This window comes from Gadus chalcogrammus, chromosome 19, assembly GCF_026213295.1.
Source record: "Gadus chalcogrammus isolate NIFS_2021 chromosome 19, NIFS_Gcha_1.0, whole genome shotgun sequence".
NCBI classification, from domain to species: domain Eukaryota; kingdom Metazoa; phylum Chordata; class Actinopteri; order Gadiformes; family Gadidae; genus Gadus; species Gadus chalcogrammus.
Window position 1 is genome coordinate 8590350 of NC_079430.1, and position 26673 is coordinate 8617022.

Here is a 26673-nt window from a genome sequence, read left to right on the forward strand (position 1 = left end):
TGGTGGTGGTGGGAGGTACCTGGCCAAACACGCTGGCTCCAGCGCTAGGCTGCTGGCCAAACACCGAGGGGGAGGAGGAGCTTCCGAACGCTGCGGGGAGAAGAGGAGTGAAGCAGGTTAACCGAAACAGCAGGGGAACGTGGAGGAGAGGCCTCAGCCTGAGAACCAGCCATCTAGTAGGTTTAATACTAAGTAGAATACCATTGGTAGAAGTTGGAGAGAGAATGAAGATCCATACAAAGAACTATTAGAAATATCTCAGAATTCCTTGGTGATGTCAAAAGTATCGCTGACATAACATTGTGCATAGAGTACATGCATGTAATACGTGTAAAATCCACAAAGATCAATTTTTAATGTCCTCCACAATTCAAGAATCACATTGGCAGTGAGTGTTCTGTGCGTGTGTGTGTGTGCGTGTGTGCTGCCCAAAGGCAAGCTAATGAATTGATTTTGAGGCTCATTTAATTTCTTGCTCATTAATCTATTGGTGCCCAGAGACTATAAACTGAGGAAGCCTGGGGTGAAATACAGGGGGATGAGATGAGTAATCTTTGAATTATGCATCTTAAACTTTATCACTCCAATAATTAAGGAGAAATCTGATTCATTTGAATATGAAGATGATGTGGTTATAACACGGCCATGGCCATAACCTTCTTTGACAGCCCAAAAAAAAGAGTGTACTAAAGCTGTCATTCTAACAAGGATGAATTGATTTGGGTCGAAACGAGCAGTGACATCACAAACTATAGGAAAAAAAAAGGTACAATGCACACAGAAACGTGTGCGTTTTGACATCATTGGATTGAAGAAGTGGACCACTGTGATGCAACAGAGGGGAATGTGGAGAATGTCAGAATTGTAACCCGCCGGACCTCAGACAAACGGTGAATCTGTTTAAACTCGGAAACAAGGCGAGGCGTGGGAGAGTCACGCCGGTACTATTACTGACCCGTCAGCTGTCTTCACCGCCACACCAAGGTTAAACTGTTACACGTGTGTGTGTGTGTGTGTGTGTGTGTGTGTGTGTGTGTGTGTGTGTGTGTGTGTGTGTGTGTGTGTGTGTGTGTGTGTGTGTGTGTGTGTGTGTGTGTGTGTGTGTGTGTGTGTGTGTGTGTGCGTTAAAAAGGAGCAGGGAGGGAATTCGAGGAATCTTGGGGAATGGAGGAGCCACCGCCCCTCCCCTCTTTAAGAGCTCAAGTCTGAACCAAATCTCACAGCAACTGCTGGAGCGGGCATAAGACACTTCATCCCCGGCCCTAAAGCTGATCCCAAATCTAATATGCAGGCCTATTTTAGGTTGGCTGCCCTCGCTTCCCTCTAGTTGGTAGGGCAGATGTAATAATAGTAGGAGCATTACATGTTTTAATTTATTTGACTCTCCTCCCCCTGGGGTAGTAAGTTCAATTTGTTCTACATTTCATTGTTGGATTCTTGTTATTGCAGTTTGGCACTCAATGTCTGCAGGTATTTTTGCAGTGCAGAATTCATATTGTTGTTCTATTTTACATACTTGACTTTATTGCATTTCTACATTTATTGCATTTATTGTCCTCCTACAATCCAAATGGGTGTTTGTTATGGTTTTACATTCTATATTGGCATTTATTCAAGTTCTACATTTCTTACTGGCCTTATTGTGGTTCTACATTCCATAGTGGCTTTTATTGTAGTTCTTAATTTTACATTGCCCTTTATAATAGCTCAAAGTTCCACATTGGCCGTTATTGTAGTTTTGAATTCTATACTGGCCTTTAATGTAGCACAACGTGATATATAAGCATAATTATATAGCATTCCAAGCATAATGGCACATGGATAAACAGAAAGGGCGGTGAATTAATGTTAATTAGTTAATTCATTCGTGGTGGACCACGGCCCAACGTGCCTTGAGAAAACATGCCCTGAAGTCCCTATGGGGATTAGTTATGGTGGAATATAAAACTGTGAAAATCAGAGGAAAAGCCAGGCTAAGCAGCCCTAACACAACGCTGTGTAATAAATCCTGTGTTAATACTCCAGGGTTCACCTCAGTTTCTCTGGGTGTTAGCATTTATATTGGCTTATGCCCACTACTGCGCTGAGCCTTGGGTCCATACAGGAAGAGTTAACTCTGTTTGTTGTTTTGGGTGTTTGTTTGTCCTTAAATGCGAAAAAACGGCAGAAATTAATTGTGCCCGCCGGGCTCAAACAAACTATCCCTTCTGTGTTTGCGCCCCTGGAAATGCAAACCCCCTTAAAATGAAACCCCCTGAGTGGTCCTCGTGAGACTCACCGGAGGGCTGGCTGAAGCTGAACCCGGTGGAGGCCGTGGTGGTGGTGTTGCTCCCGAACACGGGCGCGTGTCCGAACCCGGGGCTGGGCTGGCCGAACGCGGGGGCCGCGCTCTGCCCGAAGGGCCCTGCGCCAGCGCCGCCGCCGCCGGGCGAGCCGGTGGCCACCGACCCGAAGGAGAAGGAACTGGCGTTGTTGGCGGTGGCTGCTCCGAACACACCGCCCCCTCCGGCGCCCGCGGCCGCCCCCATGTTGACCGCGGGGGCCGGGGATCCAAACGCCGGGCCCCCGAAGGAGAAGCCCCCGGGGCCGGTGGCGCCTGCGGCGGCGGGCTGGCCGAACCCGGTCGCCTGGCCGAAGAGGGACTTCCCGAATCCGGTTCCGGCGGGAGCGCCGAACGCGGCCGAGCCGAATCCGGTGGGGGCCGGGGGGGAGGGGTCAGCGGCAGGCTGGCCGAACACCGAGGAGGTGGTGGTGGTGGCGGGGGCGGCGGCGGCGGCGGCGGTCGGGTTGGTGACGGTCGGGGTGAGCGTGGTGGCCGTGGCCTCGGAGGCCGTGTTGATGTTGGGCCCCTCCGGGATGCTGCTCGCCGTCGTGGAGACGGGGGCGGGGGGGGGCTGGGCGAAGATGGACCCCGGCGTGGGGGAGGCGGCGGCGGTGGTGGACGCCTGGTACGACGGCGGCGGCGGGGGGGAGGCGGCCTGGGGGACGGGCTGAAGAGGGGTGGAGCCTAGGGTCGGGTCGGGCCCCGTGGCGGGGGGCAGGGCTTCCCCTGTGGGGGGAGCGAGGTCCGGGGCCTGGGGCTGAGGGGCCTCTGTGGCGGTGGTGGGGGGGGTGAAGTAGGCCGGGGGGGCAGGGGAGGGGTCAGGCGACACCGCGATGACCGGCGTGGGCGCCGGAGGCGTCGGGGCCTGCGGTGCGCTCGCAGCGGGCTCTGAGACTAGCGTGGCCGGGGGGGGCGCCGCCGGAGCCGCCTCTAAGACAGACGGAGAGAGGGCGGGCATCGGAGGCTCCGGGGTGGCGCCCGGAGGCCCGGGCTCCTCGGGGGAGTCCAGGGGGCTGGCCGCGGCGGCGTTGGCGGCGGCCAGCAGGCTGCTGAGCGTGGGCATCACTGCGGCGTCCGCCGACGGCGGCGGCGAGGAGAAGCCCAGCTTGGCGCTCGAGTCGGGCGGTCGGAACACGCTGCCCGAGCTCGCCGTCACGGGGCCCTTGGCGAGGTCGGCGGCGGGGGCGGGGCTGCCGCCGCCGAAGCTAAACTGCGCCGCGGCTTCGCCGAAGGAGAACTTGCCGTAGGCCGGAGCCTCCTCCTCGCCCTGGCCTACGCGCAGCCCCGAGAAGCTGCCCAGCGTCTCGCCGCCGGTGGCCGCGGGGGCCTGGGGCTCCACGACCCGGAGGGCCGGCGTGGTGGAGGAGGGCCGGGCGGGGTCCCCGGACACGTTGGGGGGCGGGGTGGACGAGGAGGTGCTGACGCCCAGCGCCGGGGAGCTGGACTTGGAGGCGAAGGAGAAGGGCTCCTCGCCGGCCGAGCCAAACACACTCTTGCCGAAGGCAAACTTACTCATGTCCTTCCCTGAGGAGGACGAAGAGGGAGGGAGGAAGAGGACGTTAGGGTACGATGCTGGGCATTCATTATAGGTTCAAAGTGTCATTTTTTAATCCTATCTTTCCTATAAATTGTGGCTAGGGAGGTATGACTTGGGGAATCAAATGAGAAACAAATGTGATGATGGGAATATTATGACATATATAGGTCGATACCCGGCTCCTCCTAGCTGTGCCGAGTGTCGAGGTGTCCCTGAGCACCTCACCCTAATGCTCCCGACGAGCTGGCTGTCGCCTTGCATGGCTGACTCTGCCCTCGTTGTGTGATGGTGTGCATGAATGGGGGACTGTCAGGCAATATTGTAAAGCACTTTGGATCAAAGCGCTAGAGAAATGTTCTATTTACCATATATGGCATTCGATATCATATCATTCGTACTGCATGAAAGTAAGGAAGCTGTGTGGGAGACATGTTAGGAACGATTCTAAAAATACGGCATTCACCACCAAGGCTTCCAAATGAACCATTGAACACGGCTTTGTTCGACGGACTGTCAGCGCATTAGCTTGAATGTTATTCATAGAAACTACGATAGTTTTGGTCTTTGGCTTGATTGTTTAAAGCCCTTATTCAATGATAAATAATAGTAAAGCTCTGTCAATCTGCGACCTTTGCTAGGTAATAAAGTTGATGTTGTTACCTGTGCTTCCAGATCCCTGCGAAACCGAGGCAAAGCTGAAACTTGAGGCCCTGCAAATAAATAAATATGCTTAGAGCCACACCGGAGGACCAAACTGGTTCTTTAGATGCCCTGCCCATTTGCTAGGTTTCAATTCATGGTGGTGGCCTCACCCCGGAGTGAAGCTGAACGCTTTACTGCTGCCTTGCTCAGCGGCACTGGGCAGAACCACCGGGCTGTCCGTTTTGGGCCCTGAAAACATCGATACACAACCACAAAAAACAATGACATATTTAACATAGATATATATGTTGATACACATAGAATATTCATCGATACAAAGAGTTGCGATGCCGCCCATGGAGTAACATTAACATGAATTGCTCACTCAGTACATCAAAATGCGTGTGTTTTGTGTGCATATGTGGCGCTATTTACCAAACACAAAGCCAGATGCAGCACTCTCCGCAGGCACCTTAAAGACGCCCTGCGCAGGATTCTGAGGAGACAAAGCACACAGTGGGCGCTTTAGAACACAAGGAGGAAATGACGAAGCAAAACATGCCCAGGGATTTGTAAGAAAAACAGATACGCTGTTTACAGCTGCTTCGCAAAGTATTCAGACCCAGACTTCAGACTCTTTCCATATCACTTGATGCCGATAGTATTTAGAATGTATCCAATTAACATTTTGGCCTATACATCTACAAACACAGGTACCCACAACGACAAAGTGAAAACATTGTGTTTGTACACAATGTCACCTCCAGACAGTTCTGCAGTTGTTAGCAAAACATATTCCTATGCACGTCATGAATAGAAGCAGGTTCATCCGGCAGAGTGACCCATAGCCTAAGCCTTGAAGATTAGCAGCATTTGAGTATCAAAAGACCAGGAGAAAGAAACTTCACAATGCTGATCAGGGAAGATGCTCTGCTATTAAAGCAAGGCGAGACAATTTTTAAAGTTTGCATCGATTTAAAAAGGGAAACTACACGAATAGTAAGCATTGACCGACTGTAACAAAGTTAGTGATAGTGCGTAGTGATACGACACAGTCATTAAATTGAGTCAGGTCAATGCTTTATGTGATAGATGTGAGCGACAAATCACAAATCACAGTCAGGGATTCTGTGGCCTGGGCTGACTCCGCCAACTTAGGGCCAAAAGGAAAAACCGAAAAACCGAAAATAAAAAAAAGCACGCAGGGAAAACCCTTTGGGTGCACGAGAGCAAAGACCCGCTTTTTTTTTTTTACATGCAGGCTCCACAAATGATTTCCTCCACACTGGCGGTATGACTGCTCAAATGATCAGAGAAACACTGCGGGAACATTTACATGTTGGGGATTTTGCTGACACTTTAATCCAAACCGATTCACTCAAACACTCACACACCGATGGCGGAGTCTACCGCGCGGGGCGACTGCCAGCTCGTGAGGAGCAATCAGTGTGGGGTGCCTTGCTCAGGGGCACCTTTAAACACAGCTAGGAGGAGCCGGGGATCAAACTAGCAACCTTCCAGTTACCGGTCAACCCGTTATAGCTCCCGAGCTTCTGCCGCCAGTAGCGAACGCCAGTTAAAGGGCTTGCAGTAATCATTTGTGTGCACAGAGTATCCTCGCGATTTCTGGCAGAGACATGCCGCCATAGCGACGAGGCCTGGATACCTGCCAGAAGACACCGCTACACAATGATGATCGGCGTCTATTTTGTTATTTTACACACAGCGTAACAGTCTCTGTGTGTATGTATGAATGGCTCCCCACCCAGGTGAGATTTGTACCACCAGCTCGGGAGGGAGCCAGGGCATTTCTCACCCCTGCTGCTAACACGGTTTCCCTCCGCTCCCCTTAAACACAGGGCCATGTGTTAACAGTGTGGGAGCCCGGCCGGGCAGACGCACAGCCCTGCACATTGTAGCCAGTGGGTTCTGTGTTGGGGGAGTCCGCGAGCACCAGGTGCATGTATGATGACAATTAGTTTGTATCTGCTATATTATGAACGCTAGGACAGCTGGGAATTAGGCCATTTGAACGCTTTTCAAGAAATGCATCAATAATAATCATATTATAATGATGATCAGGGCTACAACTAATGATTAGAGAGGAGTGTTTGACTCTGAGGCAATTGGTTCTGGGATCAAACCTGAATGTCCCAAGATGTCTAACCCCTACCTAATGATATAAACCTTGAGTCACTTTGAACAAAAGCGTCTAATATAGGGTTGCCGCGGTATACGCTATTACCGGTGTTGGCGGTGTTGAGGACACACCGGCAACAGTTATTTTTATTTATTTTTTCCAGTAAAAAAAAAAAAAAGTATAAGTAGAAATTAATAATATAATTATAATCAAGAAAATAAAAATGTAATAATAATAGATGGATATAATAATAGATAGGCTACCTAATAAACCGTTGGAACACACAAGACCGGTAACCATAGCAACGCCGGTAAACAAACCCCGCAAAGCCCAATCCCTACGAGAGCTCCCCGCGCTACGGCCATCCGGAGGCGAACAGAGCTTTTGGCCGTGATATTATATATAAAATTATATTATACTATTATATATAGAACATTATAAGACGCTGTCACCGAGTGTGAGAGGAGAGTTGACGGAGTAGATGGCGGTTGACCTAGTTTCAAAGTTTATACTCTGTAGTACCGGTGTTGACACAAGTGTATTACTCGGTGTGAAAATGTCCACAGCGCGGCAACCCTAGTCTGATACATTGTTGACTTTTTATTGTTTACTCTATGAATCTGCCCACTGATCAGACTACTCTGGCGATCGGGGATGGCCTTAGTTCTTCTCAACGTAAGACAAGTTGGTCACTTTAGGGCTGCACACAGACGTGACTAAGGTGGTGGAAAGAAGACCCAAAAGGAGGATGGAAACAGAAGATACGTACTCTCTTGGCCTGGTTGGCCACGGTGGCAAACCCCTGGGCTGAGGAACTGAGGAGGTAAAGAGAGGGGACAATAAATACGGTTCAGGGTTGATTGTTTCAGTGTCAAAATATTTATAATCAGAATATATAATTAAATAAATATCTTTATTCAAAAGATACAAAAATGTATTAGTCCAATTAAACATGTTATTTAAAATACCTTGCTTGAACTTTATTACATATGTTGTCACTGAATAACTACATTTCCCACATATTCCATTGCATCTTGACACAAAGTCAGGCGTTTACACTTTCTACACGTATGAGGAAAAATAAAGTAATGAATTGTATTATTAATTATATTATCAAACTATTTATTATTTAGTTGCATTATTCTATGGTCTTTAGATGTGTCAAGTTAGAACGAGGTGGTTTTGTATGAATACTTCTAACACTTTAAAGCGATGCCATTGGTCAATAGGCCGGCGGGAAGTGGTTTAAAGTGATGTGATTGGTCCACTACAGAGCTTGAGGAGGCGTACCCTATGACAGTGGAAAGGGGCATTGTGGAGCTCTTGTCCTTCAGCTCCTGAATGTTGACCACCTGAGGCACCGTCTTCAGCGTGGACTCAGTCAGGGACCCCACTGAACGCATACACAATAATTGCATGATTAAAAATGTCATGTTTGATTTCATAAACAAGTTAAATGTGCAGTACATGAAAGGTACAAACCAAGTAACACAAACCAAGCACCAAACCAACACTGGGAGTTCACCATTAAGCGTCTTTGTCTCCCCCTAGTGACAGACATTTTGTCTTCCAATATTACAGACTATACACTCCTAAATAAGCAGCATTCGATCAAAGAAGTTAACGTTGCATTCTATACTAAATCCAATAATTTCATTGTTTGGTTTTTCCTACCTTTGCACTATTCAAGCCTACTGTGAACTATTTCAAATTAATTTATTGTAAATATTACTTATTTTATTTCATCTTACCTAATTGTATCCTTTTATACTTAATGCACCGTGGGTCAGAGACAAACGAAATTCAGATTCTTCCATTTGTCTTGTACATTTGTTGGAATTGACCTTAAGCTGACTGACTTTGAATAAGTCCAACCTTGCCTCTTGAAACTATATGGGTGTGCAAGTACGTTTGCATAGTAGGTGCTATCCTCTCCATCAGCGAATCATATGTGGTTATAGTCTCCATCTATGCAGCGCAAAACAGCAACACGAGGTTCTCGTGCCCTTATTTAAACGTTCATAATGCTCCTGAAACTCCCGCCCCGTTACCTGGCTTCTGATTGGCCATCTGCCTGCTGAAGGCGGCCCTGGCGGCGGCCTGCTGTGCGGGCAGCGTGGCGGGCACGGCCTTCTCCGTGGGCGGGGCGCCGTGCTTCACCGTCTTGGTGGCGAGGGCGGTGCTGTCGGCTCCCACCAGCATCATCTTATTGGTCGGCACTGGACCAGGAAGTGAATGGGATGTGTGGACGTGAACACATCACAAAGAAGAAAAGAGAAAGAAACACCTTTCTAAAATGATACGATTTGCAAAACGTTGACTGACTTTCAATGATCTTAAAGACATTCACACCTATTTTTGACCTATATGAATTGGCTTAAAGCAAGGTAAATGAACCTTAACATTACCGGTTGCCCTCTTGAACTGATGGCTAGGACATCAATTTGAACAATCAAGAATATGTTTTAGTTGTGTTTGGATAACCGTCAGCAAAACAATAAGACATCGCTGAATGAGTAAGCGTCACTTTTACAAACTTTTTCACACTCCACAAGGTCTCAAGTGTCAATGTGGGGACCGCCCGACTGTAGGTTTGGGCTTGTTTTACATACACGGTTATCACTGATAGAGGGCTTGTACTTCAGAATGCATCATGGGATTTTGTATCGGCAATACTCCACCATATTGAGAGGACTCGAGAGAGTTGTAGTACTGTACAATCCTAGATCTAAATAAAAACACCGTAACCAAGGTTGGTTATAAAAATGGCTCCCTGTTACGACAATGACCCCATGCTCCCAAAATGGCAGAGGTCATTGGGTGGTGACGTTGCGATGTACAAGGCCTATTAACCACTAGTCGGCACTCGGGTGCCTTCCTCCACGTACCTGGGCACACGATGGGGCTGAGGACCACGCCCATGCTGTGCGTGGCCGCCATCTTGGAGGCCGGCGTGGACTGGAGCCCCCCGAAGCCGGGCTGGATGGAGGTGGTCCGGACCACGGCGGGGTGGCGGGGCATGGGGAGCACGGGCAGGGGCAGGGGCTGGTCCTCCAGCTCGTCCTCCAGCTCCAGGTGGGCGGGGTGGGGCTCCAGGTAGGAGGCCAGGGGGTCCAGGCCGGCCTCCAGCGACGGGGACAGGGAGGAGCTGGAGCTCACGTCGTCCAGGTCCTCGTAGTACTTGGGGGACAGGAAGGCCGAGCGGGACAGGTTGGCTGGGGGGGGGGGGGGGGGGGGGGGGCCCAGTTCAACATTAGAAGTGTCAACATTAGAAGTGTTTGGTGGGGGGTCATTTCCTTTGTTAATGACTGGTAGAGCAGAATGTGATTGATTGCCAGGAGGGGTTTCACCCACACAATAAAGGTATCTCCGTAGTTTGGTTTAAAGAAGAATTACCCAATAAAACGTCTTTTACTTATTTTATTATTTCATTCTATTGTATGCCGATGTGAAGCACTTTGAGTCTGTCCGTGTATGAAAAGTGCTGTATAAATAAAGTTTTTTTTTTTGTTGGTTTGAGTTCCACTGTATTCAAACAGCGCTGGAAGAACCATGGCCGAGAGGAAAAACGGCCAACCAAGAAGAGTTTAAGGTCACAAGGCTGAAGCCTCCTGCCGTACCTGGTGCAGTGGAGCGGACAGGGGGCATCTGGCCCTTGGACAGGAAGTTACGCAGCTGGGACCTCTTCGCTGGGGACAACTTGCTGGCTGTAAACAACAACAAAAACACCGAGTACATGAGAACAACAATCACACCGTGTGTAGAGAAATCAATGGAAGCATTGATGAGTTGACCTCTGTTGACCCCCGGTTTAAATTACCTTGTGTTTTGGAGGAGGGTTTGGGGGAAGTAGTGTCCAGCTTGGCTTTGAGCAGAGCGTCCCTCAAGCTCTCCAGCTCACGGTCCAAACTGCATTCACAACATCAAAGCAATCAACAATCTAACCACAACACCTCTAAACTCGCAGCTACACATATATACACATTGGACATTTTCTTTGTCATCGATGTCCATATCATTTTTCCCATATCCATGCGCCCAGATCTCCAGTCCCGGCTTGCCCCAGTACCCCCGGGGCGCCCCCCCCCTCCTACCTGGCGGGGGTGGAGGTCTGGCTGGAGGAGGAGGAGCCGGCGGCGGGCGGGGCGGCGGTCCAGGCGGTGGTCTTGGTGTACAGGTGCAGGGAGGACAGCTCCTTGACCAGCTGGTCCAGGCGGCTCTTCTGCTGGTTGATGATGAACAGGTTGTTGGCCAGGGTGGTGAAGAGGGCCTCGCGCCCGGGGACCATCATGTGCCTGGGTGGACGACAACGTTGTGTTCATTAATGTGAAATAACCATGAACTAGATCATGCATTAAAAAGCACTGATCCACTGGGGAGGCTTGCTATCAACACCGCCGGGGTTAAAAGGTGCAGTAGACACTGGGAACTCCCATGTCGAACCGTGTTTGGTCATTATTATAGTCTCCCAATTCAGACTTTCAAATGAATATCTGAAGTCTGATAGCAAACGGCGACAGGGGCGATATAATTTCGTTCGCTTCCTATTTGTTTTTGAGCAATCATGTCGCTGGAGGCTGTGAACTTTAAGTTGATCAAGTCACAGCATGAGCTGGAGGCAAAATAAAAAGATTAGGGCTCTATAACATAGTAGGCCTGCGCTTGGACCAATCCCAGGAGTAATGTCATCGCCCGTCTCTTTCAACCCTTACTTCTGCTTCTTCTTCTTCTCCAGGTGTTTCTCCCATTCCATGTCCAACACGTCGTTCACATCTTCCACGGCGAACATGACGTACTGGTACAGCCGCCGGATCTCCTGGGGCCAGGCAGAGCATGGAGCACACGTCAGTCCGTTTGATCACACATGAGGAAATAATAGATGGTGTGTGACTAACATCGTTTGGAATGTCCACATCATTCACCCCAAAAATTACGGTTATCAAAAAAGAAAATCTACAAATCATCACCAAATGTTATCAAGGAATCTACCGAAAACATTGTAATCCTTCAAAAAGGAATTCATAACACTTAATAACTAGGATATATTACTTATCTCAGTTAATTCAGTAATGAGCATTAACTAACATTTAACTAAATGTTAACTAACATTTAACTAATGGTCCGTTATAATTTACTAGTACTTCTATGTTTAAGTTGACTAAAGTAATGTTTTGTTCATGTTAACTAGGGTATTCATTTAGAAATGATTTAATAGGATTAACCTTAACCCATTAACCCATAACCCTATGCTAACGCTAATAATAACGTGCATTACTATATAACCTAATGTCAATTAACCTACACGTATTTTAAAGAGTCACCAATGAATTCCCCCTCAAAGTGCACGTCTTCCTTCCTGATCTTCTGGATTAGGAGTTAAGGAAACAGCAGAAACAGGGTGACGGTGACCCCCCTGACGCCCACCTTGAGGCGCTCCTCGCTGCGCGGGTCCAGGGGCTTCTTGTAGAGCAGCTGGAGGTAGCCCCGGTCCTTGCTCAGCTCGCTCTGGGCCATGGCGTCCTCCGCCCCCGCGAAGCCCTCCAGCAGGGTGGTCTTCAGCGTGCCGATGTCCCCGTGCAGAGACTGAGGACCAGTGACGTGTAGTTGTATTGTTTTAATTCTGGAGGATATTCCTGTTAATGACGTCTGCCTCAACTCTATGTCCTGGCACTTTTTTTTACATTCCTCCTACTCGTATTGTGTACCTTTATATTTGGGGTATCTATTGTTTATAGTGTTTACTCTACAGTATAATTTCTACTACTTTCTGCTCTGACAACCAATGTGACCATCTGACAGGTGAGGTGATCATAAAAGTGCTCACTAAGTGCTAGGAGTTAAAGAAACATCAAAAACAGCATGAATACACCGTGTATGACTAGTTGGAGTGGTCAAGTGCATGAACTAACTAGACTTGATTGACACCCATCATCAGAGTTGTGTGACGATAGAGGCACAGGTTCAACTTGCCTAATCGCATAGTCTGAAGCACATTTATGACACACAATGCTGTCTATACAAGCTATTGGCGAGGTCTTCTAAGCGTCTCTGGTTGAGTGTGTTGCCGTGCTACCTCTGTGGTCTCCTTGATCTCCAGGGTAAAGACGTGGAGGTCCTCTGTCTCCTTCCTCAGCTCCTTCATCTGGGCCCCGGTGCCCACCGTGAAGTCTGCCTTCATGCTACGGGCCTTCAGGTCATCGAGCTCCTTCTGGAAGTGGGCGATCTGACACAAAACCAAACCGTTAGGTCAACAACACCCATTTGACCCAGGGAACTATACGAAAAGGTAAAGGAAAAAGCTAATTGAGTGACAATTTAACAGTAAAAATAAATAACCATTCCCCAAACGCATTTGAGAAATTGGGACCAGAAAAAGTGATTGAGAGACCTGCACTAGTGAAATAGACTACCAGTTTAATTTAATTACTAGGATTCTAGTTTGTAAATCTATATTTTCTGTCTAGTAGGACCCAGTGACTAATTCAGTATATAGTACCACCTGCTTTGCTGGGAGTAGGATTTAAACGATAACATTACATTTAAACATATTATACCATCTTTCTTGGAGAAACTGAAGCACATTCCTAAAGTAATGAAATCTTTGAATATTGAAATACATCCCGTTATGCTCACAGACACCGAACACTAATGAATCTCACTAATCTATTTCCCTGTGCACCAGTCCTTACCTCATCCAGTATGCCGGTCATGATGGGGTCAGTTCCCCTCTTCAGCTGTAACTGCTTCTCCAGGGACTTCACACCAAGAGACGCCTACAAGAGGACATTAACATTGATTCATTACAACTCATTCACTAATCCACCATTTTCAAATGCAAACAGTTTAAAAACAGCTTTGAATCTAGAACTGCGTCACAACAAGTTAGTAACTATGGAAATGTAAATGGTGCCAATGTTGACAAACTGATACTTACAACTATGTTTAACTGCAAATAACTAATTGACTAACTCAAAAATTGGTGGACTACAAAAGTGTAGCAACATCTCTAATGTGCAAACATATTGCATTGTCAAAATAATCCTGATGCTACGAAATGGCAAAAGACAATCATGTTTCTATTTACCGCTTCATAATCCATGCTTCTATAGATAATATAAACTATTTTCCTATAGATGGTTTATTTGACCACAGAAACTATTGGTTACGATATGTTGACCCCGTATCCCTGGTCAAATAAAACACGTTTCCATTGATGATAATCAAGGCATTTCCATGGTAACCTCAACCCTGTCTCTGAGGTGGTAAACCCTGTAGAGGTCCAGAGGAACACAAGGTACCTGAGGAGTGATAGTCTGGACCGCTTGACTGGGCTTCTGGACCGCTGCAGGCGGGGCGTTGGTCTGGACCGGTCGCACCAGAGCTAACAGCAAGACAGCACCACGCCAGGTCAGCATCACAAACACAGCACAACTGGATGTACAGAATGCTGCCTCATGACAGGTCAAAATGTGAAAGCAGTTTTGGCACGCAGAAAGAAAGACGATGACAATCAGATCGTGTTATTTCACATCATGTTATTTCAATGCGACTGCCCCATAACTCAATCATCCAATTCTTTGTGGTTAATTTTAGAAGTACACCGACAGGATGAAACCATTTTTCTTACATTCGCAATATACACCAAACTGATTCTGAAGGTTCATTGGTTTACAGAGAACACTGAACCTTGTGTGATCTATAACATTTTACTATGTTTTCAATTTGTGTGCGTGCGTGTGGGTGCGTGCGTGCGTGCGCGCATTGTACCTGGCATAACGGGGCCCTTGTTGGCCGACGGCGGAGCGGCAGGCTCAGCCGACGCTGGCTTCCCCAAGGCGGGAGTGAAGGAGAAGGCCTGTGAGGACGGCGCTGGGGTCTCCACCGCTGAGAACCTACAGAGTGGGTACAGGCAGGGAGAGCTGAGCACCAGCCAGGACCCTCAGACAGGAGGCTCCGCTGGCCCAACAACAGAGGAGGAGAGGGTACAAGCAGGCCTGAATCCTGGGACCCAGTCGATTAATTATCGTTAAGCTGCCGGTTTTCCTGTACTGGGAATGAGGAAGGACTGGTTTCTGTGTTTTTTTAGGATGCATTATTTTGACGAACTGTGTGATGATAATTGTCTCAACAGTGGTACGTGTGCTGCTGGACAATTGCATAAACAAATCCATAAATTCAATCTTAAAAGCAAGAAAAGACTTGCAATACAATGTTTAAAAAACCATTGTGCAGACAGTGCTTTTAGTTGGGTTACAACAGTCCCCATGGTGCACCATGTTGTTAATCGCGTGTCTCCATGGATGTGTCTGTCTGTGTTCATCCGGCCTCGTGCTGTCTGGCAGCACACAATAGCCAGAGACCACTTACACCGGGATAAAGAGAAGCGAATCAAGTGAGGGCTGGCTCTGTGTGTTTTCTATGCGGGCATAATGTGGGACCCAATGTCAGCTTACAATGGCTGTGTGGGTATTGAACCGTCACAGTTTTAGGAGTGAACATTATGGGTAAAAAGAAGCCCTGTGGGTTTTAGTCTAGGACCTTCCCCGACGATGATGATCCATTCATCAGCCTTCAAATAGTCTTACTTAAGTGTTTGATTTACTAAATGTCTGAATGGGTTAGATTCTTGCTTTTAAACTTTAAAAAAAGTAAAGTAGTTTGTGCCTTGGCTTTATCGCTCTTCTGATATTGGCGATTCATCGTGTTTGGGTGACTTAAGGCCTGGGTACAGAAATCAAATATCACGGTACATGAAACTGTATAAAAAGAAAATACTTATTGTAGGGACATAAAAGGCCTCTAGAGTGTGCTAGAAAGATCCATTAAAGTTGTATATCCTGAACCTGTGTCTTAACAAAATCATTATATGAGGCGATCTTGTGAATATCTGGGGTGCTTGCTTTGGGTCTTTTGGGTCTTTTTTTGTTAATTAGTTGCATCACTTTCTAGTGTCAGTTCTATCGTACCGAAATTAATCACATGCCTTTTTTAGGACAACTTCACATTGGTTGCAGTTATGAACGACAACAATTGCTTTAAGGGAGAGGTAAGTGCTGAGGCACCCTGCCCAAAGACACCTACAGGTCGTCTGGGGACATTGGGGGGTCTGACCTAGTACCTCCAGGACACCTAAGGGTTGACCCCAGCTAGCCGGTGGACATCGGGGGGGGATTGGTCCCAGTCCCGTTCAGCTGGGATCCGAACACATTAACCACTCAACTGTCCTGCTCCTAACCCTCCATAAGCCTCCCTTGAGACTCGAACGGCCAAACTCACAAACCCAACACACCCCAAACCCCGGCCCCGCCCCCCCCGGCCCCAAGCCCCGCCCCCCTCACCTGTCGTTGAGGTTGAGCTTCACCACGGGCGTGGCCACCTCCGGGGGGTTGAAGACGGTGAGGGGGGAGGCGGCGGCGAGGCGCTGGGCGGACAGCGCCAGGCCCACGGGCGAGGCCTCCCCGGGGGGGGCGCCGGCCTTGGCGGAGGGGGTGCTGAAGGCGAACGCCGACGGTGCCGCCGGGTGGCTGGAGGGGGGCTTGGAGGCGAAGGAGAAGGCCAGGGAGGCGGGGCCGGAGGAGGCGGAGGGGGCGGAGCCGAAGGCGGCCGAGCTGCCCAGGGAGAAGGCGGGCGGGGTGGGGGTCATGGAGGGCGGGAGGCTGAAGGAGAAGCCGGACGGGGCGGCGGCGGCGGCGGCCGCGGGCGGGACGGCGAAGGGAGCCGGAGCGGGGGAGGAGGCCGGGGGAGGGAGGGTGGGGGCGGCGGAGGAGATGGGGCGCAGGGCCGCGGGGAAGCCCCCTGGGGCGGAGGAGATCGGGGGTGGGAACCCGGCCGGGGCAGAGGAGAAGGGGGCGGGGGCTTTCACAGCTGGGGCGGGGGCGAAACCTGGGAGCACAAATGATACAACACATTCATATCTGTAATAATCATAGAGTTATGCTAATGATGCAAAAAAAAGTAAAAGTATGCACATCCAGGCACACACATCTGCAAGATTGGTTTTCAAATCAGGTTGAATAGGCATCTTTTTATATACTATTAATTACAGCAAGTTGATATTGTTTTACTAGGCTGGACAATAGATAACTCATTATGGCCCCTGCCTACCCTACAGCGTACACTCACACCCACAGGGACATCGTCAACGTCATTAAGTGATGTTTAATCTGGAATGCAGCAGTCCTACTATGTTATAGCAGAGCTTCTCTGGGGGGGGGGGGGGGGGGGCATAGAGCCTTGGCCGGAAACCAGAAACACAAAGAGGCGGAGCTACTCCTCGTTTCATCTATCCTTAAGATGATATCCTACCAAAGAAAACTAATTTGCGCGAGTGGATGAAGCTCTCAGAAGGGGTACTTAATAAGTGTATTTCTAAAGTGGTCTAGACTGTGTTTATTTAAAACATTTACAGACACTTCTCCAAGAACAGCAGACAGGATGTGCTAGCTTGTCTCCCGCCCAACGTTTTGCGAGCGCTGCCCGAGGTCGTGTCCGCTGTTAGCCAATTAGGCGCTCACATGCAACACGATTGGTGGAAAACAAATACAAAGCAAAGCGAGAGAGAGTGAGAACTCTGCTCACACAGATCTGACATGAATCTGCATTCAGACTTTAGCTTATAAAACCAAAGTCTGTTTCGGGGGAATACTTCTCTAGTACCACTGGGCCTGGGGGGGGGGGGGGGGGGGTGCTCTGCCAGTACCTGCTAGTGGGGGCCTCTCGCCCTCCAGTGGCAGGGCGGTGGGGGGGGCCACCATCTGCTTGGCGCCTGGGTTGAGGTTAAGCAGGGAGAAGGGGCAGAGGACTCCGTCGGTGGAGAGCAGCAGCATGATGGGAGCCGGGGGCAGCTTCTTTTCATCCGCTGGAAGAAGAAGTAAAAGAAGACACACACACACTTAGAAGGGAGTGGTTGGAGCCCGTACAAACAAACAAATCTGCATCTAATGGAAGATGCAAATAAAGATCAGAGGGAGAGGACAAGATGCCCGGAGGCGCATTGCGCTGGCATGGAGAGATGAGACGTCACGCACACATGCAGCGTTTAATCACGAACGGCCCGGCCAATGTAGCCCTCCTCCACGGAATTGCATTAGGAACAGTTCATGCGTGATTTACATCATGTACGTACGACTACGTGCTTTTGTGACATTGTTCAGTGCGTTTTGAGAAGAACAGTTCTGATGTCGGGTTCTTAGGCACGCCCCGGCTGTCTGGGACATTTGAACAGATCCTGTCTGCCTCCCTCAGAGCATTGGGTTTCTTTGCACTGTGTGTGTGTGTGTGTGTGTGTGTGTGTGTGTGTGTGTGTGTGTGTGTGTGTGTGTGTGTGTGTGTGTGTGTGTGTGTGTGTGTGTGTGTGTGTGTGTGTGTGTGTGTGTGTGTGTGTGTGTGTGTGTGTGTGTGTGTGTCGATCTATAAGCTGTACAGCACACACTAATATAAAAAAATATATATAACAAAAACACCCCCAAGTATGTAAGTATTGCGTTTCAGACAACAGTGATGATTGAATGGCGAGAGAGAAAAGAAAGAAGAAAAAAAAAAATAAGATTGGCGAGTGCGAGAGTATGAAAGTGAAAAACAAAAAAAACAGGGAGTGAGGGAATGAGCGAAAACAACAGGAGCCGGAGACGGGCAAGAGAGATACAGAGAGAGTTAGCTCTAACCCTCATCAGGATTCCACTGCGTGAACGTCTCGGCTTTTGTTGTGCTCCTTCGGCGTGTCTGGGCCATTTTAATGAGCTCTCTTTTTTGCTGCGCAAACAACAACTATCTCGTTTCACTCCCTCCAACCAGCCGCGGCTGCCTTTCTCGATAGAGATTTGATCAGGCAACAATCACGTCAAAGTGTTGCTCAAATTGCGGGTACTTAAGTGGAACGGTCTGCAAGGGGGGGGGGGGGGGGGGCTGGAGGGTGGGGAAGGCAGATAAGACCAGACTAGACCAGACTAGACACAGAGGCCGTACAGGCCGTACGTGTGGCTGTCTGCCGCCAGTCGGAGGCCGATGAAAAGGAAGAAGAGAGGAGAGGGAGGGGGCGCTTATCGCTATTCTTCGCACAGCGCGTCGAACGGAGGAGCACTGCAGCGGAAGCAATGCAGACAAAGTCACGGGGAAGCGTCTACATCGCCTCCGTGTGTAGGGGATGTTTCGGAGGTGGTGGTGGGGAGGGGTACGGCTAAAGGAATGTAGATGGGAGGAGAGGAGCTACGGAGCTCTAAACCGAAACGAAACTGCGAAGAACCAATCGCCTTCAAAAGTGAAGCGACATCCATGACGTGCATGCATGGTGCATTGTCAGACCACTTTGGTTCCGGGGGGGGGGGGGGGGGGGTGGAGGTGGATAACAGAATCGGACGGCGACCAATACCGACGAGTGTCGGCGTGACAACGCCATCGATCAATACCTTGGAGGCAGAGTTTAAATTCGGGTGTTGTTATTTTACCTTTAGAAACATTGTCACCTTTAGCAGCGCCATGTCTAGCCTGGTTACATCAGCCTCAGAGGAGACGGGCTATAGAGTGAATGTAGCCTAGCAACCACATCTGTGTGTGTGTGTGTGTAAGTCGGAGACAAGAAATTAGCAGCACGCCCACACCGAGGTCTGTCAAAATTCTGGCAATTTTCAAGGTTGCACAATAGAATTATCAGACAGTGCACCCCACACACACACACACACACACACACACACACACACACACACACACACACACACACACACACACACACACACACGGTCGATTTTCTTTGGAATTGTTCAGTGAGTCTGGCAGTAAACCGTGTTTGTTTGTTCCTCAGACGTTCCTTTTTTAATATTTGATCTGAAACTGTAAAGGGCTATTGTGATGAACTAATTAAGTGGCACTCAAAAGAAGTTCTGCACCATATTGCAAGCATAGGATTTCAGTTTTCCCTTTCATATTTTGAACAACTGAAAGCACTGAATCCCCCCCCCCCCTCATCCCTTTTCTTACACACTGTGGGAGTGTGTAGGAAAGGGAGAGGGACTGGACAGAAGAGCCCCAACAAACAACAAATCTGCATCTAATGGAAGATGAAAATAAGGTGCATTTTATTTTGCTCTTTCAACTCAACTAAATGCTTGCGCCCCCATCCACCCAGAAGCACATGGGGCGACGGCAGGCCCAGTATGTTGGGCAGACTGGCCGCTTCCCACAGGCTGTGGGAGTGTGTCGTGGAGGGGGGGGAGGAGGAGGAGGAGGAGGAGGGGGACGTACTTATGTATATCTCCTGCTGGCTGGTGTAGTCCACCACCAGGCCCATGGGCAGGGTGTCGTCGCTGTGCTGGGAGACGGGCAACTCGGCCCGGCTGGCGTCCTCCAGAATCCACAGCTCCCACTGGTTCTGAAGGGTTACGAAAGAGGCTTATTAGATAGTTAAGACAGTACTGTTCTACTGCAGGGCGTAACTTAAATATCTGGAGTTGAGAGTCCTTCAATGATAAAAGACACGCCCATCTAACGGTCGAAAACAGGGACATGTTGTGTAGAAATCGTTGCTTTCGGCCTAGCCCCCTCTCCCCAGAACATGTGGTAACATCTTAGACGTGGTCTGCAGGTTACATATTGCTATAAGTGTAGCGACAACTCGAGCCACTAGAGGCTGCTAGTGAGACAATGCACCATAGTGGTGGTGGTTATTGATTTGGGTGCAGAATACGAAGGATCCCCTGGACGACTTACCTTATCCTTTGCGATGACGCTGACTTCAATGGAAGCTGCCGATGTGGCAAAGACGACGTCCCTGGAGGAAACAATAAAAACATTGGAGCAAAGAGAGTGGGCAGGGTGTTGTAGCAGAGTTGCCAGCGGGGACTGCGATCAATCCGGCATTTCTGCAGTGAATCACCACGTGTCCCTGAGGAGGAGGCCCGGTTCGCTCCTAAATTACATGGATCTAAAAACGAACTGCAAGTCAGCACCTTAGCCAGCAAAGCGGCTACGGTGTTCCGCTGCCGACCAGAGGTGACTGGGTTCGATTCCCCGTTGTTCCCCAGCCTAGGAGGTTTAGGCTGGGAAAGGTTACCTGGTCGGTCCTTGAGCAAGATGTCCCAACACCTTATGCCCCTTAAGCACACATATCTGAATTCACTGACATTCACTTTTATTAAAAGGACAACCCGATCTGATAATAAACCGTGCAGTGTGGATCGCCTCTGTGGAGGGACTCAAGTTGCGTTTGCAACAAAAGCGAAGCAAATATTCTACTTTTGTGGCTCGGGAGAGGTTGCTAGCCTGAACCACAAACTTTTCGGTTCAGCGTGAGTGATTCAGCATCATAAAATGGTAAATGGTCAATGGACTGCATTTATATACCGCTTTTACCCAAAGCGCTTTACAATATTGCCTGACATGCACACATCCAGACACCGACGGCGGAGTCAACTATGCAAGGCGACAGCCAGCTCGTCGGGAGCAGTTAGGGTGAGGCGTCTTGCTCAGTGACACCTCGACACAGCCGGGATCGAACTAGCAACCTTGCCGTTACCAGCCAGCCCGCTCTACCTCCTGAGAAACTGCCGCCCCCCCTGCCATCCGCATCAAGGGAAATTCACACGGCATTCAAGCAAGAGACTTGAATAAGAGTTTGCATTGACTTTGTATGCATTCACGCCAGGCTTCCGCTTATTGGTTTGAACGCATTGGTCAAGCCTCTTGGTGTCGGTGGGTTGCCTACCAGTCTTCGATCTGGCTCAAGAAGTAGTGGTGCTGTCGATCGATGCAGGTGCCGTACACGGGGTCGTTGAAGTTCAGATACCTGGTCTCCATCTTCTCATCCTTTTTCTGCCACAGACACATAGATGGAGGTGTGAGTTCACTAATAATACATTTCCCTCACCGCAGCCATCCTCTCTTTAGTTAGGTAATTATGCGAGATGTAAATTATGCGGTGAAGACATAACTTATATTTATACGCTACAATATTTAGCCACAGACAAGTAATCGCTTATATTTACAAGTAATGTTTTTTTCTGAAAAGGCTGGTGCTACTTGGTTGTATTGTAACCTTGCAGTAGGGTAACCTAACTGCTGGTGTGACCTGGTAGTAGTGTAGCCTAGCTGCTGAGGTAAGCTGGTAGTATTGTTGCCTAGACGCTACCGTCGCCCTTCTGCTGGTGTAGCCTTGCAGTTGTGTAGCCTAGCCGGCTAGGGTGACTGCTAGGGTAGCCTAGCTGCTGGTGTAACATGGTAGTAGTGTAGCCTAGCTGCTGGTGTAACCTGGTAGTAGTGTAGCCTAGCTGCTGGTGTAACCGGGTAGTAGGGTAGCCTAGCTACTGGTGTTACATGGTAGTAGTGTAGCCTAGCTACTGGTGTTACATGGTAGTAGTGTAGCCTAGCTACTGGTGTAGCCTGGTAGTAGCGTAGCCTAGCTGCTGGTGTAGCCTGGTAGTAGTGCAGCCTAGCTACTGGTGTGGCCTGGTAGTAGTGTGGCCTAGCTACTGGCGTAGCCTGGTAGTAGTGTGGCCTAGCTACTGGTGTAGCCTGGTAGTAGTGTAGCCTAGCTGCTGGAGGAGCCTTGCTGCTGGTGTAGACTAGCTGCTGGTTTAGCCAGGCTGCAGGGGTGTGTGTACTCACTGGCAGGGTGATGACCACCAGGTCTGGGGGAGTCTCCACGGAGCCGTCAGCAGCGGCATAAACCACAGCAAACACAAACGTCCTCAGCCACAGCACGTCCAGAACTGGGGGGAAATAACAAAAAAAAAACAAGTTCACACAAAATGACATATACTTGTTTGCTTTTTAGTTATAAAAAAACGCGAGTTAAAAATTAAACATAACTAAATAATTATTATACTATGGTTAAAAAAGGTATACAAATAATTTGTCCATTGGTGCGGTTGGGGTTCCTACCTTTCACAGGGTTGTCCGAGGAGTAGAAGTTTGGACATGGGACTACTTTCTTTTCTAAGAGTGCCTGTTTAATAAATACAGAATATACATATATAGTGAGTCAAGTGCTTTTTTTTATAGGGTTAGGCGTGACATTTGAGGGCCGCGCAAGTGCCTACTCACACATAAGGAAATTAACTTACTGGGGTGTACTGACTGACAGTAGCGTTCATTTTGCCAACTGCAACCTGTTTCCCTTTCGGACTCCAGCAGACTGAAGTGAAAAAGTTGAAGAGAGACAAAATATAATGATACAGTTTGAACACTAATGTGAATAATTCAATTACAGATTTTCTTTATTCAGGAGATACGCTCGCAGTCAACTGGAGCAGATATACTCAAAAAGCATTTCATTCACCCACAGCTGACAGACGCCAAAAGCATTTCTAACCAATCACACTCAAAGTACAGCTCTTGAACCTTACTGACAGCGCCTTCAATGAAAGCCTATAACTTACTGCATGTGATGCCGTTGTCAGCCGGTAGCTGGGCCTGCATGGTCACACGGTCGGTCACATCCAGGACCATCATGCTGCCGTCGGACAGACAGACTGCCACCATGGACCCCAGGACTGGGTTCCACTTCAGGTCCTGCACCAAGGTGCCCGGGGTCACCGCAGGCTGCAGAGACGCAAAGGGCAGCTTCTGTTGTCTCCCCTGCAGTGGAAAAATAAAGGAAAAAAATGGTAAATGGGGATGAAATTAAAGCATGGATATCAATCATTACACTTGGATGCATTATATTTACTCTTATGGCGTGATAACCTGAGATTTAATTATTTTAATTCATATTTATTGATAAATATGGATTTGAAAACTTTGGATGGTTGTTTAAGGGTGTGTGAATCTGGTTACATTGCTTGGATTGAATTAATATTCTTTTTCAAAGCAAACATTGAATACGAAAAATAAAAATAAAGAAATATTGAATCCCGTGTCCTTGAAGTAAAATATAAAAGGCACACAGAAAATACGAAAAAACATACAGTGATATAAAATTGTCCTTGTTGTAGTTGTTGACATTTTCTATTTGGTGCTGTGGCATAGCCTTGCCAAAACCTGACCGACATCCCAAAGTTGATCAAGATGGAGATGTTTTACCCTTTCAAAAAATATATTCAATTAGAAAACCGTTAGGAAAATAAAAAAAATGATATATGACCCATCACCTGTTTCATTAAGGTGCGGACGTCATAGAAGGTGATGGACAGTGCCGCCTCGGCAGACAGACCACAGACAGACAGGGTGAGCTCATCACTGCTGAGGGCCACGTTATGAAGAGGATGCTCCAAGCACACCTCCACCAGGGCTGGGGTGACGTCAACTGAATAGAAATAGAGGAGGAGAGATGGTTATAAGAATGGAGGAGGAGGAGGTGAAGGATTGGTGAGGGCCTGGATCGTATCTAAGGGGTTTAGGTTGTTTGACTCCCGACCCAAAGATTCTGCAGTTCAAACCCCAATGTATGCAGTATATCCCGCCAGCTATCCTTAGGCAAGATACCCAAACTGTACCACTACAATGTTTCTGAAGAATAAAAACAATCCATGTTTGGTAAAAGTGTCTATCTATCTTAACAGCAGAGGGATTATTTGTGTACGTCAATCTTACTTTTGTCATTAGCATTTCCAACCACTTTATCCACAGAAAGGATTTCCTGTGTCACATATACTTTCACTGTCCTGCCCAGTCCAACAAATATCAATCCAAATTTGTTTGACACGGCCAGCAGATTGGATCGGTCTTTGGGCAAATCTGGAGGAGAGTCAAAAACTCGAATCTTTTTCAACTGGCGAAACTGGAAATCCTAAAATGAAAGAAAGAAATGTTAGAAAATGCACTGTACTCACTGTATAATACTACTTCAGATAACCCATTAGTCTGAATGTCAAGTACAGGGATTTGCTCCACTTAATGTCATCATTATCTTTCTCTTATAGGATGATTTAATGTCTGCAGTATATGGCTCAAACTACTAAATCACCAGGTGATCACACGTTTAAGAAATAGCTAGTCCGGTGAAAGATGAGGAAACATGTGTTTCTAGTCCCTGAATAAAATAAACACTTTTTGAACACCGCCCATCTGGGCTGATTCCTTATACATGTAAACAACAGACTGGACATCCAGTGCATGCAAATGGCCGAAAATCCATGCATCCCAATGGTGTCGTTTAAGTCTCTGAAGACCAGACACCATGAAGAGGTGACTGTCAGTGAGGGATCAATGCTGTGCTTGTCATCGATTTAAGATACGTCAAGACGTGTCTTGTATAACTGAAGTGTTGCACTGCAATCGCTTGCTACGGATATGGTTTGGCAGACATTGAGGCAACTTAATGTCCAAAAACCAACACAACACCAGCTAAGGCTAGCTTCGACTCACATTTAGCGACACCCGTTTGTCTTACCTTAATTTCCCGCTCGGGAGGAGAATCGGTATCGTCGCTCATTGTGAAAAGTGTACACAGTTCAGTCGCAGTTTCGTTTATGCTTAAAGACTTTGTAAGGAAAAACGCAGTTTTTAGTAAACTGCGTTGAGATAGCGAAACAACATGCCGCGCTGCGCGGTATGATAGGACGTCACTCGACGCAGGGCGAACAATCAAACTCAGAGCAGTGGATGCTCGGAGAGAACTCAGATCATAGAGTGCATGGATTGGAATAAATGCGCGATGTAGCGCAACAATCGCCCGTTGCTTATAAGAAATCAATCAATAATTGATGAGTGTTTGTTATTATATATTGTTCATACAACGATTCCTATAAGTATAATTTTCGAGAAGACGTACGCGTAATGCAACAGCAAAAGACGGAGAGATAGGCGGCATGCTGAAGGACTTTTATTAAAAAGCAGCTGTTTTACTCGTTGCATTTCAATGAAAAAAAGTGACTCATCTATCAACAACTGAAGATGATTATGAACATATTGGAACGACTATTCTTGTGCAACATGAACCCCGGTAACTTGGCTGTTTTATACCGTTGTTTCAGTCAGGACATGTGTTGACATTAGGATTTTATTGGTTTAGATAATAATTAGAAAGCAGTCTCTCAACATGTTTCCAACCGGGAAATGTATCATTTTCATTCGGTCCAAAGCCCTTTCAACAAACTTCATGATCACATGGAATCCGTTTTAACACATGGACTGGTTCATATGAAGGTCAGCTCTGGGCCTGGCCCATGTAAAAAAAAAAACAGCATACAAACATGGTTTATGCCAATGTCGGGACACTTCTTATTCATGAAGCACCAACTAATCCACCACTTGTTGCACCAGTGAAATCGAATTCAATAAAAATAGCTAGTAGCTAATTGAGTGAATACCAGAAGCGAGCTGGATATAATGACAAGGCAGTTTAGCAGGAGCTCAGCTATTCATGACAGATCCCCCTCAGTGCACGTTGAGGCGCACGTCGCTGCTCTGATTGTCGGCGCTTTGAGCAGATGGCTTTAAAGGTTCATCCTTGTCTCTGCCTGACGTTGAGGCTTGCACGCATTTTAATTTCCACATTTTAAAGTGCTGACGTGTTATTTTCAAACATGAAATCAATTTTTATTAAGAAAAATAAGCATTTATAGCTGTATTATGGTTTATGGGATAGGATTGAGGGTTAAAACGTAATTACTCGTTCATTGTTGTATGCTGCTCCTTTTGTTGGATGAATATTTTCTAACTCTAACTTTACTATTTGTACTAATTATTTCTGCTTTGTTTTACATTTGCTTTCTATAGTATGCTTATATTTGCCTACTGATCTTTTTTTATATCTTACGTGTATGCATGGACAGTGCTGCAAGTACTCAAAGTCAAAGTCAAATCCCTTGTATGTGTGAAAATACAAGGCTGTGTAGGCCTAAAATACAAGGCTACAACCCCATCAAGGCGCAACAGTTGTGTGCTTTGGTAGCAAGTTGAGCTAATAATGTAAAGCCTAATAAGACTTATTACCTGAACTCAGATACCTTATCCTCCCCTGATCACAGATGTGTAATGTTTTTTGTAAAAAACAAAAGAGCAACAAAGTTCTTCTTCTAAATTGCATGCAGACTCCTTTTTCTTCATGGAACTTTTAGTTTTCATCAAATGAGGGAAATGCAGTAAGACAGGTGAATACAA

The 26673-nt window shown here is 47.7% G+C and overlaps 1 protein-coding gene across 1 annotated transcript in view; it reads right to left on the bottom strand.

Annotated features, from left to right (window-relative positions):
* The window catches only part of nup214 (nucleoporin 214), a 34801-nt gene extending 9755 nt beyond the window's left edge, over positions 1-25046 (bottom strand). The window contains exons 1-32 of the mRNA XM_056578977.1: positions 24962-25046; positions 24163-24358; positions 23721-23875; positions 23010-23208; positions 22695-22765; positions 22513-22576; positions 22237-22340; positions 21338-21444; positions 20344-20404; positions 19879-20005; positions 17342-17500; positions 15981-16524; positions 14410-14534; positions 13941-14023; positions 13332-13415; positions 12716-12865; positions 12067-12225; positions 11355-11458; positions 10737-10937; positions 10463-10551; positions 10263-10349; positions 9531-9857; positions 8694-8861; positions 7933-8035; positions 7412-7457; positions 4938-4998; positions 4673-4751; positions 4521-4570; positions 3153-3847; positions 2796-2978; positions 2279-2726; positions 20-90 (exon numbers count right to left, since the gene is read on the bottom strand). Coding sequence (XP_056434952.1) covers positions 20-90; positions 2279-2726; positions 2796-2978; positions 3153-3847; positions 4521-4570; positions 4673-4751; positions 4938-4998; positions 7412-7457; positions 7933-8035; positions 8694-8861; positions 9531-9857; positions 10263-10349; positions 10463-10551; positions 10737-10937; positions 11355-11458; positions 12067-12225; positions 12716-12865; positions 13332-13415; positions 13941-14023; positions 14410-14534; positions 15981-16524; positions 17342-17500; positions 19879-20005; positions 20344-20404; positions 21338-21444; positions 22237-22340; positions 22513-22576; positions 22695-22765; positions 23010-23208; positions 23721-23875; positions 24163-24358; positions 24962-25003 — 5142 coding nt within the window. The 5' untranslated portion in view covers positions 25004-25046. The remainder of the gene's footprint in view (positions 1-19; positions 91-2278; positions 2727-2795; positions 2979-3152; positions 3848-4520; positions 4571-4672; positions 4752-4937; positions 4999-7411; positions 7458-7932; positions 8036-8693; positions 8862-9530; positions 9858-10262; positions 10350-10462; positions 10552-10736; positions 10938-11354; positions 11459-12066; positions 12226-12715; positions 12866-13331; positions 13416-13940; positions 14024-14409; positions 14535-15980; positions 16525-17341; positions 17501-19878; positions 20006-20343; positions 20405-21337; positions 21445-22236; positions 22341-22512; positions 22577-22694; positions 22766-23009; positions 23209-23720; positions 23876-24162; positions 24359-24961) is intronic.
* Positions 25047-26673: the final 1627 nt, after the last annotated feature.